The sequence below is a fragment of the Neovison vison genome, chromosome 8 (assembly GCF_020171115.1).
Source record: "Neovison vison isolate M4711 chromosome 8, ASM_NN_V1, whole genome shotgun sequence".
Classification (NCBI taxonomy): domain Eukaryota; kingdom Metazoa; phylum Chordata; class Mammalia; order Carnivora; family Mustelidae; genus Neogale; species Neogale vison.
The window spans coordinates 15,305,457-15,321,668 of record NC_058098.1 but is presented as its reverse complement, the minus strand read 5'-3'; the positions used below and the strand labels follow the sequence as shown (position 1 = coordinate 15,321,668).

Here is a 16,212-nt window from a genome sequence, read left to right as displayed (position 1 = left end):
TCTCAGAATGAAACACACCTCAGCAAAAGCAAAATCTGTATTGTGCTCAAACTATTCCCTAATACTTCAACTGTGTTGGAACAAATGCACGTTTTCAAAACAAGCGGTTCGCAGAATTGGCTGTGTGCCAGGAGACACAGAATCCACAATCCCAACTCCAACTCCAGCTTCTCAAGCACCCAGATGTTTCCACACCTGCCCCCAAGCACATGAGTGTGGCTCGCGGGCCTGATGACAGGGATTTGACTTTTTTGTTTATCCAATAAATAACAGAATGGGAAACCAAGGCATAGAAATGTTACATAACCCCAAGATCACTCTGCTAGAAACTGGCAGTCTGGCTCCGGAGTGCATCTGCTTAACCACTCTGCTCTGCTGTGTCTACACGCCCTGGGGAGAGCGTCCCCTTGCCCAGAGCTGAGCCCCAGGGTCTGTCGTCTGGGCTCCGGGTGGGTTAGGCAGGCCTGGATTGGGAGCCCGGCCCCCCATGCCACCCCCATCCCCGCTTGTAGCTGTGGAGATACATTCTTCACCTCTCTGAATCTGGGTTTCCGTTTTGGTGAGGCAGGAATAAACGACAGGGTGCCCTTCAGTGCCGTTGTAAGTACTAAGCAAGATGAACTTCTGAGAACTCAATCTGGCACAGCCAAATGTGCCATAAATACTAGTGTTTACAAAACAGAACAAAACAAACCCCCGTGTCTCCTAGCTCAAAGCCCCAGCCAGTCCCGGTCCATCCTTCAGGCACGAACCGTTACAGAGCAGAGGTGGGCAAGGGAAAGGGGGTCCCAGCCACCCGCCGGACCCCTGGGGCCTTTGGTGACCAGGGAAACATAGACTTGGCAAAAACATGACCCTGAACCCAGGTGAGGTGGCCACGTACCAGTTCCCACACCCTGCTTTCCAGGGCTGTGGGCACAGTGACCCAGACGCAAAGGGAGCTGGATGTCAGTGACCCAAATGCCTCAGGACAACAAGGGACAGAGGGAAGGAGGACTAGAGGCTTTGGGAGCTGGCTTCAAGAGCTCCTGGGACCCAGAGAAGATGCTGAGGCTGTGATTCTGTGTGATGGAGGTTAAGGAAGGGCAGGAAGGAGTGGAATGTGGGGGTGCTTCTGCTCATAGCCCCTACCCATTATCCATCAGAATTTGCAAAATATCACCTGTAGTCCAGGTCCTAGACTGGGCAGCACTGAACCAGATACACCCATGACCATTAACGACCAAGTGGAGGCTGCTTTGGGGGGCAGAACAGACCGTGGAAGCTGCTGATGCAGCCACAGGAATGGCTGACCTTGCTGTTCCCCCCTCCTCTGCCCACTCCCAGGCAGACATTACTAGTCAACCTCCACACTCCTGCCAAGGCTGGACAAGGCTCCAGAATCCTTCTCTGCACAGCATTCCAGGCAGCCAGTATCAATTAGCTGGAGCTGGTGCCGGAGATGAAGCCTATGTGCCAGTTCTGAGCTGAGATCTGGAGGAGGAATGAGTCAGAGGGTGGAGAGGGAGGAGAGGTGGGAAAGGCAGTGCCAGGCAGAGGAAGCGAAGGCCGAAGCACAGACCGGCAGGGGAGACAGAGGGAGGTGCAAGACGTTCAGGGCACTGGAGCAGGGGGCACATGGTCGGGGCCTGGGGGAGGCTGGCAGGGATCAGCAGAAGGAAGCACTGAGTGACAGTCTGAGGAGTCTCGACCACAAGGGAGACTTGCGAGCATGCAGGCAAGAGTGACGAGTGGCCTCACCAGGGGGGTGGGAGGGAGAGAAATGGATGAGTCAAAGACAGTTAGGAATAAACTGGAAGAGCCCAACGGGGGGCTGGATATGGAAATGGAAAGTGAGAGGGGAAGCCGCCTGGGAGAACCCCAGGTCTCTGGTTTGGGTAGCCTGGTGGAGCCAGTGGCGCTGTTTGTTCCTTCCCCACCATCCCCCCTCCCGACCCTCCCCTCATCCGTGCTCACGGACTCTCACTGCCAGTCCCTGCGCCCCTCCTGCCTCTAGCAAGCACTGTGCTGCAGGGAGGGTAGCAGGGTCCCCAGAAAGCAGCCACCAATCCCTAAGGAAGGAGGGTCAACTGTGACTACTTCGGCTCCCCCTACCACTGGGGGACAGGGCTCGGGTGCACTTCCACCTGGCTCCCAGAGTCCCTATAAGCATCAAGCTCTAGCCTACAGTGGCAGCTCGCTTCTTAAAGCCCATGTTTCTGGATGCCTGCTCTGCTCCGCTCCTCTCACATGCTCCTCCACCGTGGTTTTCTGGAATCCTCCCCAAGTGAATGACTCGCACTCAAATCCACTTCTCGGGTTTGGTTCTGGGGAACCCAAACTGTAGTGCTCGCCAAGGGAGCAGCTCAGGTTCAGGGGGTGTGTGGGAAGACACTGTTCTCGTGGTCCTTTCTCAGGGTGCTCGAACCCCTGCCCTTTATCTGGGAGAGACGGGACTGCTGGAGGCGGGGTGGCGAGCTCGGCTCTCCCGAACCCAGAGCTGTTCCCTTCCGTCCTTAACATAGAGAACTCCAATTTTTCCACCGGGCAGAAAGGGGCTCTGGGAAGGAAAGCCCCTCCCCAGGAGACAGACCAGGGTTGGTCCGACCTGCTGAGATCTTGGGAGGGAAAAGATGAAGGGACTCCCTGAGCCACCACACCACCCTGAAGTGTCCGCCTCCCGAAATCCTGATGAATGCAACCATTAAGTGTCAACCAGTCAAGAGTAAAGGTCTTAACCAGTCAAGTGTAAAGATTAAGGGCAGATTCCAAGGCCCAGATTTGAAGCCTGGCATATGAAGCCACTTACTGGATGAGTGACCTTGGGCATGTTCATTAACCTCTTTTGGCTTCTGTGTCCTAGTCCGTAAAATGGGGACATGCGCAGTCTTGGCGTCATCAGGCTGTTGTGAGGATTAAATGGGCCAACACATACAAAAGCACTTCGCACCGTGTCTGCCCAGAGCAAGTGCCGGGTAAGGGACGGCTCTAGAACATGACTCCCACCGCCAGGGCCTCTCAGCCTCCTTGTGCACACAAGCCCCCAGGGGAGCTTGTAAAGCTTCAGCTTCCAATTCAGGAGGTCTGGGGTGGAGCTGGAGACCCTGCGTTTCTAACCAGCTCCCAGGGGATGCCGCTGATGCCGGACTGGGGGCCACACTGGGAACCGCAAAGGCTGACGTCACTGCCAGCTACCACCACGCAGCCTGGAGCCCAAGGAGCTTCAGTGACAGAGCGGCCCCACCCATACGCACCCCACCCCTAGCCCAGAGACCTGAAGAGGATGCAGGGTTTCCTACGTTCTCTACGCCTGTCCTTGGAAGCTCTTAACTCACTGCGAGTTGCTCGGTCAGTGCCAGGCAGGGCCTCCCAGGTATCCAGCCCAACTGTCTAGCACACCGTAGGCACTCAGTCGCATTTGCTGGAAGAAAAACCCCTGTGCCCACTTGCAGGAATACACACGCCAGTGAGCCAGGGCACAGGCAGACAGGTCCAGCAGCGCCAGGGGCTGTGGGCTCGCGGGGGCTGCTCCAGCCCGCTGGCTCGGCGTAAGCCTCAGCTGGGCTGGCAGGAGCCCAAGGGGAGGACAGTCACACCCCTTCCTATTTCAGAGCCTGGCATCTGGGTCCCACCAGTACCCAAAATACCTCCAGAACAAGGAGGAGGCCGGCCACAGCTCCACGTCCCCCCCGTCCTTTCTATGCCCCTTCCTTGCCCCGGGGTTAGGTGGAGTGGTGGAGCCTGGCTGGGCTCCATCAAGACTCTCCCCTCTGCTGGAGCCGGTACCCTCCAACCCACCCGACCCTTCCTCAGCTGGGCTCAAGACAGCCACCAAACCTTCTGACAATCCTAAATGTCACAGCCAACATCAAGGCCGTGCTTGCTCTGTGCTAAGTACTTTACAGACACAGCTGCATCTGGGGCAGCCCCTGTATCCAGCAACATACAGCTGGACACAAGGAGCAAAATACCCAACTAACGGGGTCGAACCAACAAGGAACAACAAGAATCACAGCCAACAATAACAGACTAATAGTGCCTGCTAGTGCCAGGCTCCGTCCTAAGCGCCCATACCTGTGTTAATTCATGTAAGCCACACAACAACTCTGAGAGTCTCTGTGTGCTACTACCGTCCCCTTTCCACAGATGAAGAAACTGGGCTCACAGACGGGAAGTAACTTCCCCAAAGTCACATAGCTACTAGGAAGCAGAAATGAGGCACTAACCAGGCCCATCTGACTCTAGGGTCCAGGTTTGGACTCTAACTCAGACTTTCCGGTCCCTTAAAGCACATTGTAACAAATGACACAAGAGCCACCTCCCAAGCACCTGTCCCGTGCAGACATCAGCTCATTTCTCCTTCACGATGCCCTCCTATGCTGCTGTCCTTGGACAAGTCACAGGGCTTCTCGGAGTCATCCGTAAAATGGGGCTCTGGGTTTCACCCCCTGATCTTACTCCCCATACCACACCAACCCTCCCCCCGAGCTGCCTATGAGACCAACAGACCAGATGTTTCCCAGCCTCCTGACACTTAAGAGGCCAAGAGATGTGCCCAAGGCCACCTGGTGGTCACTGGCTGACCCAGGACTAGGACCCAAACCTCCTGACCCTCTGGAACTCGGCAGAGACCCACTGCTACCCCGAGGCCTATGATACCTTCCTCCAAGCATTGCTGCCTTGCCAAATTTCTCAGGTTAAAGAAAACATTTGTTCCCTTCCTCCTCCTCCCCTTCCTCTCCCTTCCGCCTGTCCTCCTCCTCTTCTCGCCCTCCGGAAAGCCTCCCTAGGAGGTGGGTGGAACAGCAGCATCTGCCAAGGCAAGGCCATTCTCAGAGGCCGGAGATGCCCAGTTTAGGAGGGGCTGGGGGTGGGAAGGCTTCCAGCCAGCAGGAACCCCCAGCTGGGAGGTAGCGCCAGGAACAGGAGAAGAGCAGAAGGTGGCGGCCGAGCCCCAGCCCTGGGCCCACCCTGGTGTCTGCACCTGGAGAGGCCCCTTAGCCAGTGCTGTCCAACGGCACCGTCTGCGAGGGCAGACATGCTCTATCCCCGCGCTGTCCCAAACAGCAGCCACGGGGCACGCACTGCTGAGTGCTTGGAACATGGCCAGCACGGTGGAGAAACAGAATATTTCATTTCATTCCATTTAAATTAATTTACATTTCAATAGCCACATGCCTGGCGTCCACTGTACTGGACCCTCCCCAAGCCCCAGTGTCCTCATGGGGGTGACGAGAACCCCCACGACCCTGGCTGAGGACAGCTAAGACAAGGGAGCGATGTGCTGCCACGGAATGAGCCCCCCACCGGGAGTCACGGGACTCGAGTTCCAGACATGTTAACATGCGCTGTGACCCGGGACAAGCTCCCCAGTCTCTCTGAGTGCCCTGGTCATCTGTACAAGGAGAAAGTCACTTGCGAGCCAAGTTTCTTTGCTAAGAATCCACGGATGGGCTCTAGGGGAATGTGGGAACCCGCTGGAATTACGAGAAGAGTACGCTTGTACGACGGTGTGCGAGAATGAGTGTGAGTGTATGTGTGGGAGAAGGCGTGTCGCTGCGGTGGGAATGAGTGCGACTCCCTGACTGTGTGTGTGTGTGTGTGTGACGGTGTAGGTGCACATATTTCTTAGGGGAACGAAGGCCCAAAACTGGCCCAAAACTCTCAAAGAGCCCATCATTGTTGCAAAGACGAGAACCCTCGGTCTAGAATATGTTCCCTCAGGCAGCCCTTAAGAAACGGAGTTCCGAGCTCCACTCCCAGAGGCTCGGACTCGGGGCATGGGGTCTGCGGTCTGGATCGGGAACAAATACCCTGGGGGGCTATGTACAGTCGGGGGAGAGAACACAGGCGAGGACACGGTCATATCTAATATTTCGTGGTCTGACATATGAAACTCCTTATCAAGCAGGAATCTGTATCTTTAAAAACCAATCGTGATTTCAGAAACTAAGAAAGTAAAGAGGAAAGAGTAACATCACGATAAAACCCCTCTCGACCCCCCTCTTTATTTCTCAACACTGACATTCGGCACTCACATGCCAACGCTGTCCTCCGCTCTCTGTACGTGCGAACCCACTGAGTCCTCACCACACCCCCTCTGAGGCCGCCAGCATCAGCCGGTTTGACAGATGGGCAAACTGAGGCGCAGAGAAGGACTTGCCCAGGGCCGCACGGCCAGTGTGCTCTGCTGCCCCCTTAGAGCTTGCGTGCTTCGTCGCCTCCCTTCTGCAGGCCTGAGGCTGAGCCAGGGCTCCGGATGGTGTGGCTCGGCCCCTCCCACCCACCCCCACAAGGGCCCTCGAGAGTCAGCAGGGCTGACAGCGGGCCGGGCCCCACACTCACTTGCCCTCGGAGCCGTAGCTATTCATGCTGTCCTCAATGGACTCGTGGCTGGCCTGGCGCAGCGTCCGGCTGGGCATCTCCACCGCCAGGCCGGTCTCCGTGCTCCTCTGGATGGCTCCCTTCAGCCTCCGGCTGTCCCCTTCTAGGCCGAGAGGCGAAGAGCAATGGGGAGAGAGACAAGGTACGGGAAGGGACAGAGAGACAAGTCATCTGGTTAGTGTCTGGACCCTGCCCAGGGTCCTACCACCAGCCTCACCCGCGGCCCCCTCCCTGGGGCAGCCCTGCCCTTCACACCCACCGCACAAGAAGAAGCGCAGGAGTCCTGGTAACAGACGGATTCATTTACAGGTACGTTTCCCCCCTTGGATTCACCTCCCCCCTGCGACTCTCTGCAGGTCATGCCTCCTCCTCTCCAGTTACTCTTTATTGAGCACCTACTCTGTGTCACACTCTGTCACATGCTTTGCCTGCATTTGGACCAGGTTTTCCCCACCTCAGCACAACCGGCAGTTTAGATGGGATCCTGCTTAGTTGTCGGGGACGTCCTGTGCATTCTGGAAGGTCGATCGATATCCCCGGCCTCTACCTACCGGACGCTAGTAGCACCCTCCAGTCCAGGGTGGCCGTCTAGAATGTCTCCAGACATTGCCAAATATCCCCTGGGCGTGGGGGTGGGGGGAGCAAGTCACCCCAGATGGAGGACCACTGATTTAGACCACTGGCTCTGAAACCAGCCTGCCCAGGTTCAAATGTGGATCTCTTTCTCACTGGCTGTGAGACTTTGGGCAAATCACTCAGCCTCTCTCTGCCTCTATTTCCTCAGCTGTACAATAGGAGAACAACAGGCTTATAACGAATGGCCCCCTGCCCTTACTATTCCCTCCCCTCAAATACCCTCTCCTCTGCTAGCTTCCCGTCTGTAATCAAACGTCATCTTAGATGACCTTCCTTGCCATTCTCTAGCCCCTGCCACCCCTCCCCCCATCCTGTCGCCCTGATCTGGCTTTCTTCCCAATACCACCCCAGACATGTCTGTGCATTACTGGGTTACTGACCAGTTTCCTCCCCAGCGCAGGTGAACTCAGGACATGGTACTCTGCTTTGTTGACCGTTGAAGCCCCAGGGCTAAGAAGAGGGTCCAGCCACAGCACGTGCTCAGTTAATATCTGCTGGATGAATCGAGGCCCACCCTGAGAGAGCTCTTACTCCTCAACCCCCACAGGAGAGAGAGGGGTCTGTTCTCCCACTTAAGCATCAAGGACACAAGACACAGAGGCTAAGCCACATAGAGCCAGAAAGGGTAGGGGGTGACGGCACCAAGAGTTGAGCCAGGAGGGTCTCTCTGCTCCATGCTCCACAGCCCGGTTTATCAGGGTGGGTTTTACATCCCTGGCACCTGGCAGGACTGCGGGTACACTAGAGGCGGGGCTAGGTCTTTAGGGAGAGCTTCCCCAGGTCTTGACAAAGGCTGAGACGAGCTCATAAACCTTAGGGGCTACCTCAGTGCTGGCTGGTCAACCCGCTGGAGAGAAGCTGTGTCACCCAAATCCCACCATCCTGCTCAGCAAGAGGTAAGGGCCCTGGGGCTGCAAGCCAGGAGGCAGAGCAAGACCAGGACACCTCCCACTGGCCTTCTCCTCCTTCCCTCCCACCTACCCACACACACACACACACACTCACACATACACTGTGTTTCTCAGTGTGTGTGCCCACGTTTGTCTCCCACATGTATCTGCATTATTCAGGCACAGAGATGTCCACACACTCAGAAAAATACATGGTAGCACACACACGTGCAGGAATACACATGCAAACACAGAGCACACTAATGTATGTCTGAGCATTGATATTTGTGCATTTCCGTGAGTCTCCATCATGCTGTGCTTCTAAGGCTAACTGGGTAGGTGCCAGTCATACACACAGATGCACAGCCATAAGAAGTATACACCAACCCACTCAAGAAAGCACACAGAGAAACTGACACTGTGCATTTCTGTGTGTGTGTGTCACCTGGGTGTTTCTGGACACGTGGGGGAACACGTGTGTCCCTGTCTCTGTGCTTCCCTTCATCCTACCATTTGCTCTTTCGCTAAGCTGTATCTGCAATCCACCCAACCACTTCTATGCTCCTCAGTGTGTAGCAGGTGCTAAGACAGAGTAAGATCCAGAACCACACACATGCTCACTCAGGAGCACAGACTCACAAGCACAGAGAGATGTCCCCCAACTCACACACACACAGTGCAGACATATGTCCAGGGACGAACCTCACTCCCCCACATCGGGGGTACAAACCCACAAACCGGCACCCAGCAGGCAGGCTGCAGACACCCACCTCGGCTTTCTACTTCCCTACAGAGCCCTGTTCTGGAGATCCACGCTGGTTTGTCCCCACCCACTAGGCTCTGAAACATTTCTCTTGGAAGAGGGATAACCAAAGCATGACCCAACTCAGTCCCCATGGGGGCTAAGGAGGCGCTCTGGAAAGGTGTGCTTCACATCTGTGTGGCATTCTTCAGGACCAAAGCATTTCACAGCCAAGTACCCTATATGGGCCTCAGGTGAGGCTGGTGTTGCAATCAGGTGGATTGCAGATACAGCTTAGGGAAAGAGCAAATGGTAGGATGAAGGGAAGCACAGAGACGGGGACACACGTGTCCCCCCACATGTCCAGAAACACCCAGGTGACACAGGGGCAGGCACAGAGTCCCAGCTCTGCAACCACTGGTGGCCAGACCTTGGGCAAGTCAGGCAGCACCAACCCCATGGAGCTGTTGGACATCTGCCACAGAGCCTGGCACACAGTAGGTGTGAAACAGAAGTAGCCACGGTGACTGTGGAGTAAGACCTCTCAACACTCCCCAAATTTGCTCACACCAACCATCTTCCATTTCCCTCAATTTGCCACCTTCCCCACTGTGGGCGTCCCCAATCTGGTACCCAACCACACCAAGTTCTGCCATCTACCCTCAGCCATCTCATCCCCCATTGGCCATCTTTCAATGACTCAGCCAAGGTCCCCAAAGTGACTGTGCCAATGCTTTCTCTCCCCAGCCCGTCACCCCATCCAATGACCTTTCCCCCCGCTCGGCTGAAAAGATGTGTCTCTGTGACTTGCTCCTTCTCACTTCCAACCTGCATCATCCTCAGACCTTTCAACACGCCCCTCGACCCTCCCCCGCTCTCTCAGAGGAGAGAGCAGGAGGGGGTGACCCTTCTCCTGGCCAAGGCTGATCCACCTCCTGTTCTCCTCATCCCACCTCCTCCGACCCGCACCAGGAACTCATCCTCCCATTTGTCCTCTCTGGGCCTTGGATCTGCCACCTCTCCCTCTTCTGGTTCTTTCCACTCCTCCTTTAAGTCTGCTCAAGGCTCCGCTTCTTCCACCACCCCCTTCAAACAGCAAACTCCTTCTGAGCACAGACAACCACATGTTGCCATTTTGGGCAGTGTGGCTTCCACTCCATTCACACAGCTTACTGAGCCAGTCTCCAGCAGCTGCTCAGGACCAAGGACAGGGCCTCGCCTCAGCCCCTGGCTCCTGAACTGGGCTGCTTCCAATTCTCACAGCGCCCGTCTACTGAGCGCCTTCTGGTCCGGTGGGAGGCCTTCACGAAGATGTGAAATGTGCTTCCAAGGGCTGGTTTCCACTGATAAAGTGCACATGGACGGAAGACAAAGAGGTGCTTCAGCCTCTGCTTTGGGGCCATCAGGTCCCAGGAAAAGACCCAGGCTTGACCCATTGTAGCAGACAGTGCTGACGCTCCACCCAGACTTTACAGATCTCCCTTTTTCCCACTCCTGTGACCCCCTCCCCCAACTGGCTCCTGAACGCCATCTACCTGCCAAACTTTCATTTGTTTCTCAGTCTTCCTTGGGGCTACTGAGCCCACACTGCCCCCAGATAGGCAGAAGCAGAAGAGCCTGGAGGTTTATAACATGTGATCCCCCTAGTCAAAGCCTAAATGGAACAGGAGAAGGAACCCTCAATTCAGGTCCTATGCCTCAAGTCAGAACAACTCTGAGGCATTACATAGGCTCCAGAGGAACCCAGTGGGGGGGCGAGGGGCTGAAGCTGCCCTTGTGGGATCTGCCTGACCCCACACCCCACGTGCTTCCTGCTTCCTCAGTCTCCTGTGGGGGTACTTCCATCAACGAATCTCATCTCAGCATACTTTTTGGGGAAACCTGACTTAAGACACCTGCCTTGACTGGCACCCTAAGGAAGTCGAAGTTCAAAAATCTTTGCACTGGTGGGTTTCAGCATCACAATGGGAACACGGCTCCCTTCATGAATGTGGTGATGAAAAGAGCTGGTGCATAACGAGAGGGGGCATGGGTGAGGGGAGCAAAGGAGAAGCTACGTTGTTCCCGGTTATCACAGTGCCTCACTGGAAAGGTTTGGAGTTTGAGTCCTATAGGCTTTGGGCACCAACTGTAGCCGGCTACTGTAATGTACAAATAAATGGGAGTTTGGATGACCCACTTTTGGCCACCCACTCACAACTTGCTGTACCCAAAACTTGAACTGAGCAGCTTGAATTTTCTCCCACAGGGTCCGAAGTATCCCTCTTCTCCCAATTTGCACGGTGGGGGTGGGGTGGTAGTGCAGAGTGTGAACAGCAACAATTTGGGGTACCAGCACCACTGTGTGCTGAACACCGTGCCTCATGCTGGAGCTAGGACAGTATGAGTGGCATGGTCCCTGCCTCCACGGGGCTCACAGTTCAGAGGGGGAGGTGGACCCTGAACAGATGATCGCACAATTAATCACAAGTGATGTAAGTGCTTTGGAGACCAAGTACAAAATGGAGTGACAGCACCCATTGGGGGGCCCGTGGGAGGGGGACTAATGCATGCTACTGATTACTGCAGCCTTTGAATAAAGGCACCTCAGATTTCTCCTTTGGCTTCCCTGACAGTAAATTTTATGAATCTCCTCCGGTCCCTCTGACTACTGTCTCCATCCCTATACATGAGGCCCTCAGTTATGCAGTCCTTGGGTTCTCTCTGTCTCTAGACCTTGCCTCCTGATGATGTCATTCCCCTCCCACAACCTGAGGACCATCCTTTGCAAATGAATCCCACCCCCAACCTGAACCCCTTAACTCTGGCCAGAGCAATACTTCCAAAGGCATTCTGAGCATCACTGCCTGGGTGACGAGCAGAATCCCAGGAGGCAACCTGGCCAAAACTAAACCCACCTCTGGTCCTACTTCCCCCAATCAACTCAGCTACCCAGACTCAGAATCCCCTCAGGACCTGACTTTTCCCCCTCTCTTGTCAAACGGCGGGTCTTATAAGGTCTTTGCACATAAGAGCTCTTATCTCTCCCCTTCCTTGTCCATTTTCACAGCCAACCACCCTGATTACCTCAAGTCTAAACTATGCCAGCAGCCTCCTAACTGGTCTCCCTGCTTCCAACCCACCCACCCAACAAGTCATTAAGAGATTAACCATCTTAAATTATCACTTCAGACAAAGATATTCTACTCCCACTCATTTATTCTACACAAATAGTCACAAAAGTACACAAAGATATGCATGAAGAGGTTCCCCATGTATCATTTACACCAGTGAAATGCTGGAATTAACTGTCCATTGGTAGGGGGCTAGTTTACTAAATGACCCATCTCCACAATAAAATACTGTGTAACAGTTAAAACAAATCATCTAGGGGTGCTTGGCTGGCTCAGTCAGGAGAGCATGCAGCTCTTGATCTTGGAGTTGTGAGTTCGAGCCCCACACTGGGTGTAGAGATGACTTAAAAATAAAATCTTTTTTTTTTAAAAAAAGAATCATCTAGATTTTACACACACAGTGACACAGAAAGACTGCCTCAACATATTGTGAACAAAGTACACTGCAGGACACTATGTAAATCATAATACCATTTTTGTAAAGCTATAGATAGCTTATATATATTTGGGAGGAAATCTGGGAGGATAGAACCGAACTGTTAATGGGGAATAACTGTAGGGAGAAACACTGTCAGAAGAGGGGGATGACAGATGTGTTTCTGTAACTTTCAAACCCAAGTACTACAAGATCTATACAGAAAAGTGCACAAGGGGCGCCTGGGTGGCTCAGTGGGTTAAAGCCTCTGCCTTTGGCTCAGATGATCCCAGGGTCCTGGGATCGAGCCCCACATCGGGCTCTCCGCTCCGCAGGGAGACTGCTTCCCTTCTTCTCTCTCTGCCTGCCTCTCTGCCTACTTGTGATCTCTGTCTGTCAAATAAATAAATAAAATCTTAAAAAAAAAAAAAGTGCACGAACTCAAAGCATACAGCTTGATGAATTTTCACAGAGCAGACATACCTGGATCACCAGCACCCAGATGAAGAAACAGAGCATTGCCAAGACTCCCAAAGCCCTCTGTGCCCCATCTTCTGGTCTCTCTCACTCTACAAGGGAAGCCACTATTGTGATCTCTAACACCAGATATTAGTTTTGTTTCTGAACTTTATAAGGCAGAGAATGGCCTTTTGGGGAGGGGGAAGCTGGCTTCTTCTGCTCAGTGTTATGGTGAATGTATAAGATCCAGTCACATTGTATGTAGTTGTAGACACTTATTATCACTGCTATACAGATTCCACTGTATGAATATACTACAATCTATTTATCCATTGTATAATTTAGGGCTTTTTTTTTTTCAGTATGGGGTTATTAGGAACAATGTTGCTATGATTACTTCGGTGCTTGGCCTTTAGGGAAGATTCACACATATGTCTCAGAAATATAACTAGAAACAGAACTTCTGGGTTATAGGGCAAGCATTCGTTCAGCTGCCAAATGACTTGCCAAAGTAGTTGTACCAAGTTACACTGCAACCAGCCCATTGTGAAAGTTTTATTTCTCTTTTGTATGTTTCTATGACCTTTGAATTTTTTATAGTTAAATGTATTAATTCTACATATAAGTGAAGGTGAAATATAAATTTATAAGTAAATCACTTCAATCATGCCATGATCTTATTTAAAACCTTGGAATGGCTCCCCATTGCATGTCAAATTAGGTTCAACCTTTGCATCCAGGCACTCAAGACGCCATCATCTGATTCCTAGCCCATCTGCTACTGGTCTCCTCCATTCTTCACACCCCAGATACATTCTCAGCAACTCCTCACCTTGGTTTTCTCTCCTTTATTTTCCTCCCTTCCTCACCTTCTCTATCAAAATTCTAGCTATCCTCCAGAGCTAAATTTTAAATAACACAATTTATTCAGCACTCAGCAAACTCAGGGCTGTTATGAAGATTAACTATAACAATAAAGTAATATAATAACACTAACATTTAATCTTCAGGATGTCCTAGGTGGGAGGTGGCATACCACAAGCACTTGATAAAGATGGCTATTACTATTATTATCACCACCCTGTCAGATGTTGTGCCCAGTATTTTAAGAGGCATCACAGCATTTAACTGTTACAATAAACTGTGAGCAAAACAGTTACTGCCCCATTTTATAGGAGAAAATAAGAATACAGGAGGCTAAGGAACACTCCCAGGGACACACACCTACTAATGACAGAGGTGGAATTCAAACCCAGGTCTTTCAAACTCCAATAACCATGTTTTTAATGAACCACTAAACTAAACCCACTAAGCTCTACCACAGAACTCAAATGTCATCTCTTCCACAAAGACTTCCCTGATTAGACTCCTGGAGTCCCAGGGGGCACTTCCTCTTCACCTCTCCTGAAGTTATCTACTCCACTGAACCCTGAAACACAGTCCTTAGTCAAACTAGTGGGTACCTATGTCTACAGTGTAAGCTCATTCCTCCCTTACGTCCCTTCAGCACCAAGGACAGTGCCCAATATGTCTACTCCCCATGAATAGTGTTTAATCACAATTAGGCAGAGAGGCATGCTGTTGAGGGGTTGAGGGGGAGCAGAGCAGAGAGCCCGATGCGGGGCTCCACCCTAGGACCCTCAGATCATCACCTGAGCTAAATAAATAAAGGCAGAGGCTTAAACCACTGATCCACCCAGGTGCCCCTAAACTGGCTTTATTTTTAGGACGTGCCGCCAAGAAAAATGCAAATCTTCCAATAAAGAAAACAAGTAAGTTTCACTCAGGTGTTTATACCTGAATATAAATGTGTTTAATGTACTTTCTCCCAAAAACAAGCATTCATAAGGAACAAGATATTAAAACAATCATAATGATAAATTTAAAATTAGAGTAGATACCATCATTCTTAGAACTTACCCTGTGCTAGGCACTAGATAGATAGATATAATTTAACCAAAACTCTGAGAGTCAAGTGTTGGGTATCTTAATTTTACAAAAAGGAACCAGGCTCAGAGCAGTTTAGCTTCCTATCCAAGTTTACGCCAAACAAGACAGAGCTAGGTTTTAAACCCAGATCTGTGTGAAAGCAGATCCTATACTCTTAACCACTAGAGACTCCAAGAATGTGCTGGTGGGAGGCAGAGGAAGGAAGGAATACAACTATTCTCCACTTTGACATTTTATCAAAGATGGGTCTTCACAGCTGTTCTCCAGATGAGGAGCCCAAAGCTGAGAGAGGTCCTATGATTTACCCCAGGTCCCCAGGCTCCCCTCACCACATCACTAACCAGAGTGAATTCCTGTCTCTATGAAAGGCCCACTAAAGATCCATATCACAGTCTGTGAAGTCCCCTGGACACAAGAGCTCTGGGTCAGTCTGTTATTTTAAACCAGGATCAGAGAAGTATCATGGCCCCTGGTACTCACTGCTCCCCCTAGCACTGCCCTTCTTATTCCTCTGAGATGAATACCCTGGAAGCTGCTGCCTCTTCTTCCTTCATGGTCAACCTCTCCCTGGCCTACTATTCCAAGTGACTTCAGCCTCATATGTCTCCCTTGCCCATGCCTTAAAAGTCATTGGAAAATCAAGGCTGAGAGGACATGCAAGCATTCAGACCTCCTTAGGCCTGATGTTGCCTCTGGATGTCTCCAAAAACAGGCCAAGGAAGCATAAACCCTGACTGAGGGCACTTTACCTCCCCCTCTTCTCTCCAGAGCTGTCAAAATCTGTCATCCATTAAAATCATAGAAGATTCCATTTGGAGGGAACTTGGGATCATCCAGACTAATGTCTTTCTGTGTAGAGGGGCAAATGAAGTCTACAGAGGGACATGCGTCAATGACTATGTTGAAATTAGAATTCAGGTCTCTTCTCTGTCAACCTCTCAGTCCCTTTCACCATAAACAGCCATTCACTACTATTTCTGAAGCATGTCCAGGAAATAGAAAAGTCTACTCTTGGAGAGTAGTGACTAAAACCATGAACAATGGCGCCTAATGGCCTGAGCTGTATAATTGGGCCTGGTCACTTTATTAGTAATGTGATCTTGGGCAAGTTACTTACCCTCTCCATATCTCAGTTTCCTCCTCTCCAAAAAAAAAAAAAAAAAAAAAAAAAAATGGAGAAAACAATGGCAAACATTTTAATGAGGATAAAATGAGTTACTATTTGGTAATTTAAAAAAAAACACTTAGAACAGGGTCTGGCACATAGTTATATTAAGTAAATGACATATAAGTATTTGTTAATTAAGTAAACTGTGTCTCCACACCTCCTTCTGGAGACTCAAAATCAGCCCTACTCTGTATCAGCAATCACAGCCTTAGCTCACTCCCTAGCCTTATCTTGCCTGGACTGCTGCAATAGTCAATGAATGTAGAGGCTCTCAAACATCCACCTGGAGACCAGTGCTGATCCAACAGTTTGGAATACATTGGGAACTTAGCTAAAAACCCAGTTTCCTCTGTCTCCTCTCCTGGGGATTCCGTTTCAGTAGGCCTAGGGTGGGGTCTGTGAATCTGTAATTTCAGAAGATCCCCAGGTGCCCCGAATGCCTGGTCAGGTGGTCAGCCTCTACTCCAACTAGTGTC

General features: G+C 51.6%; 1 protein-coding gene across 1 annotated transcript in view; it reads right to left on the bottom strand.

Annotated features, from left to right (window-relative positions):
* The window catches only part of RIMS4 (regulating synaptic membrane exocytosis 4), a 60,724-nt gene that overhangs the window by 15,501 nt on the left and 29,011 nt on the right, over positions 1-16,212 (bottom strand). The window contains exon 2 of the mRNA XM_044262978.1: positions 6,325-6,463. Coding sequence (XP_044118913.1) covers positions 6,325-6,463 — 139 coding nt within the window. The remainder of the gene's footprint in view (positions 1-6,324; positions 6,464-16,212) is intronic.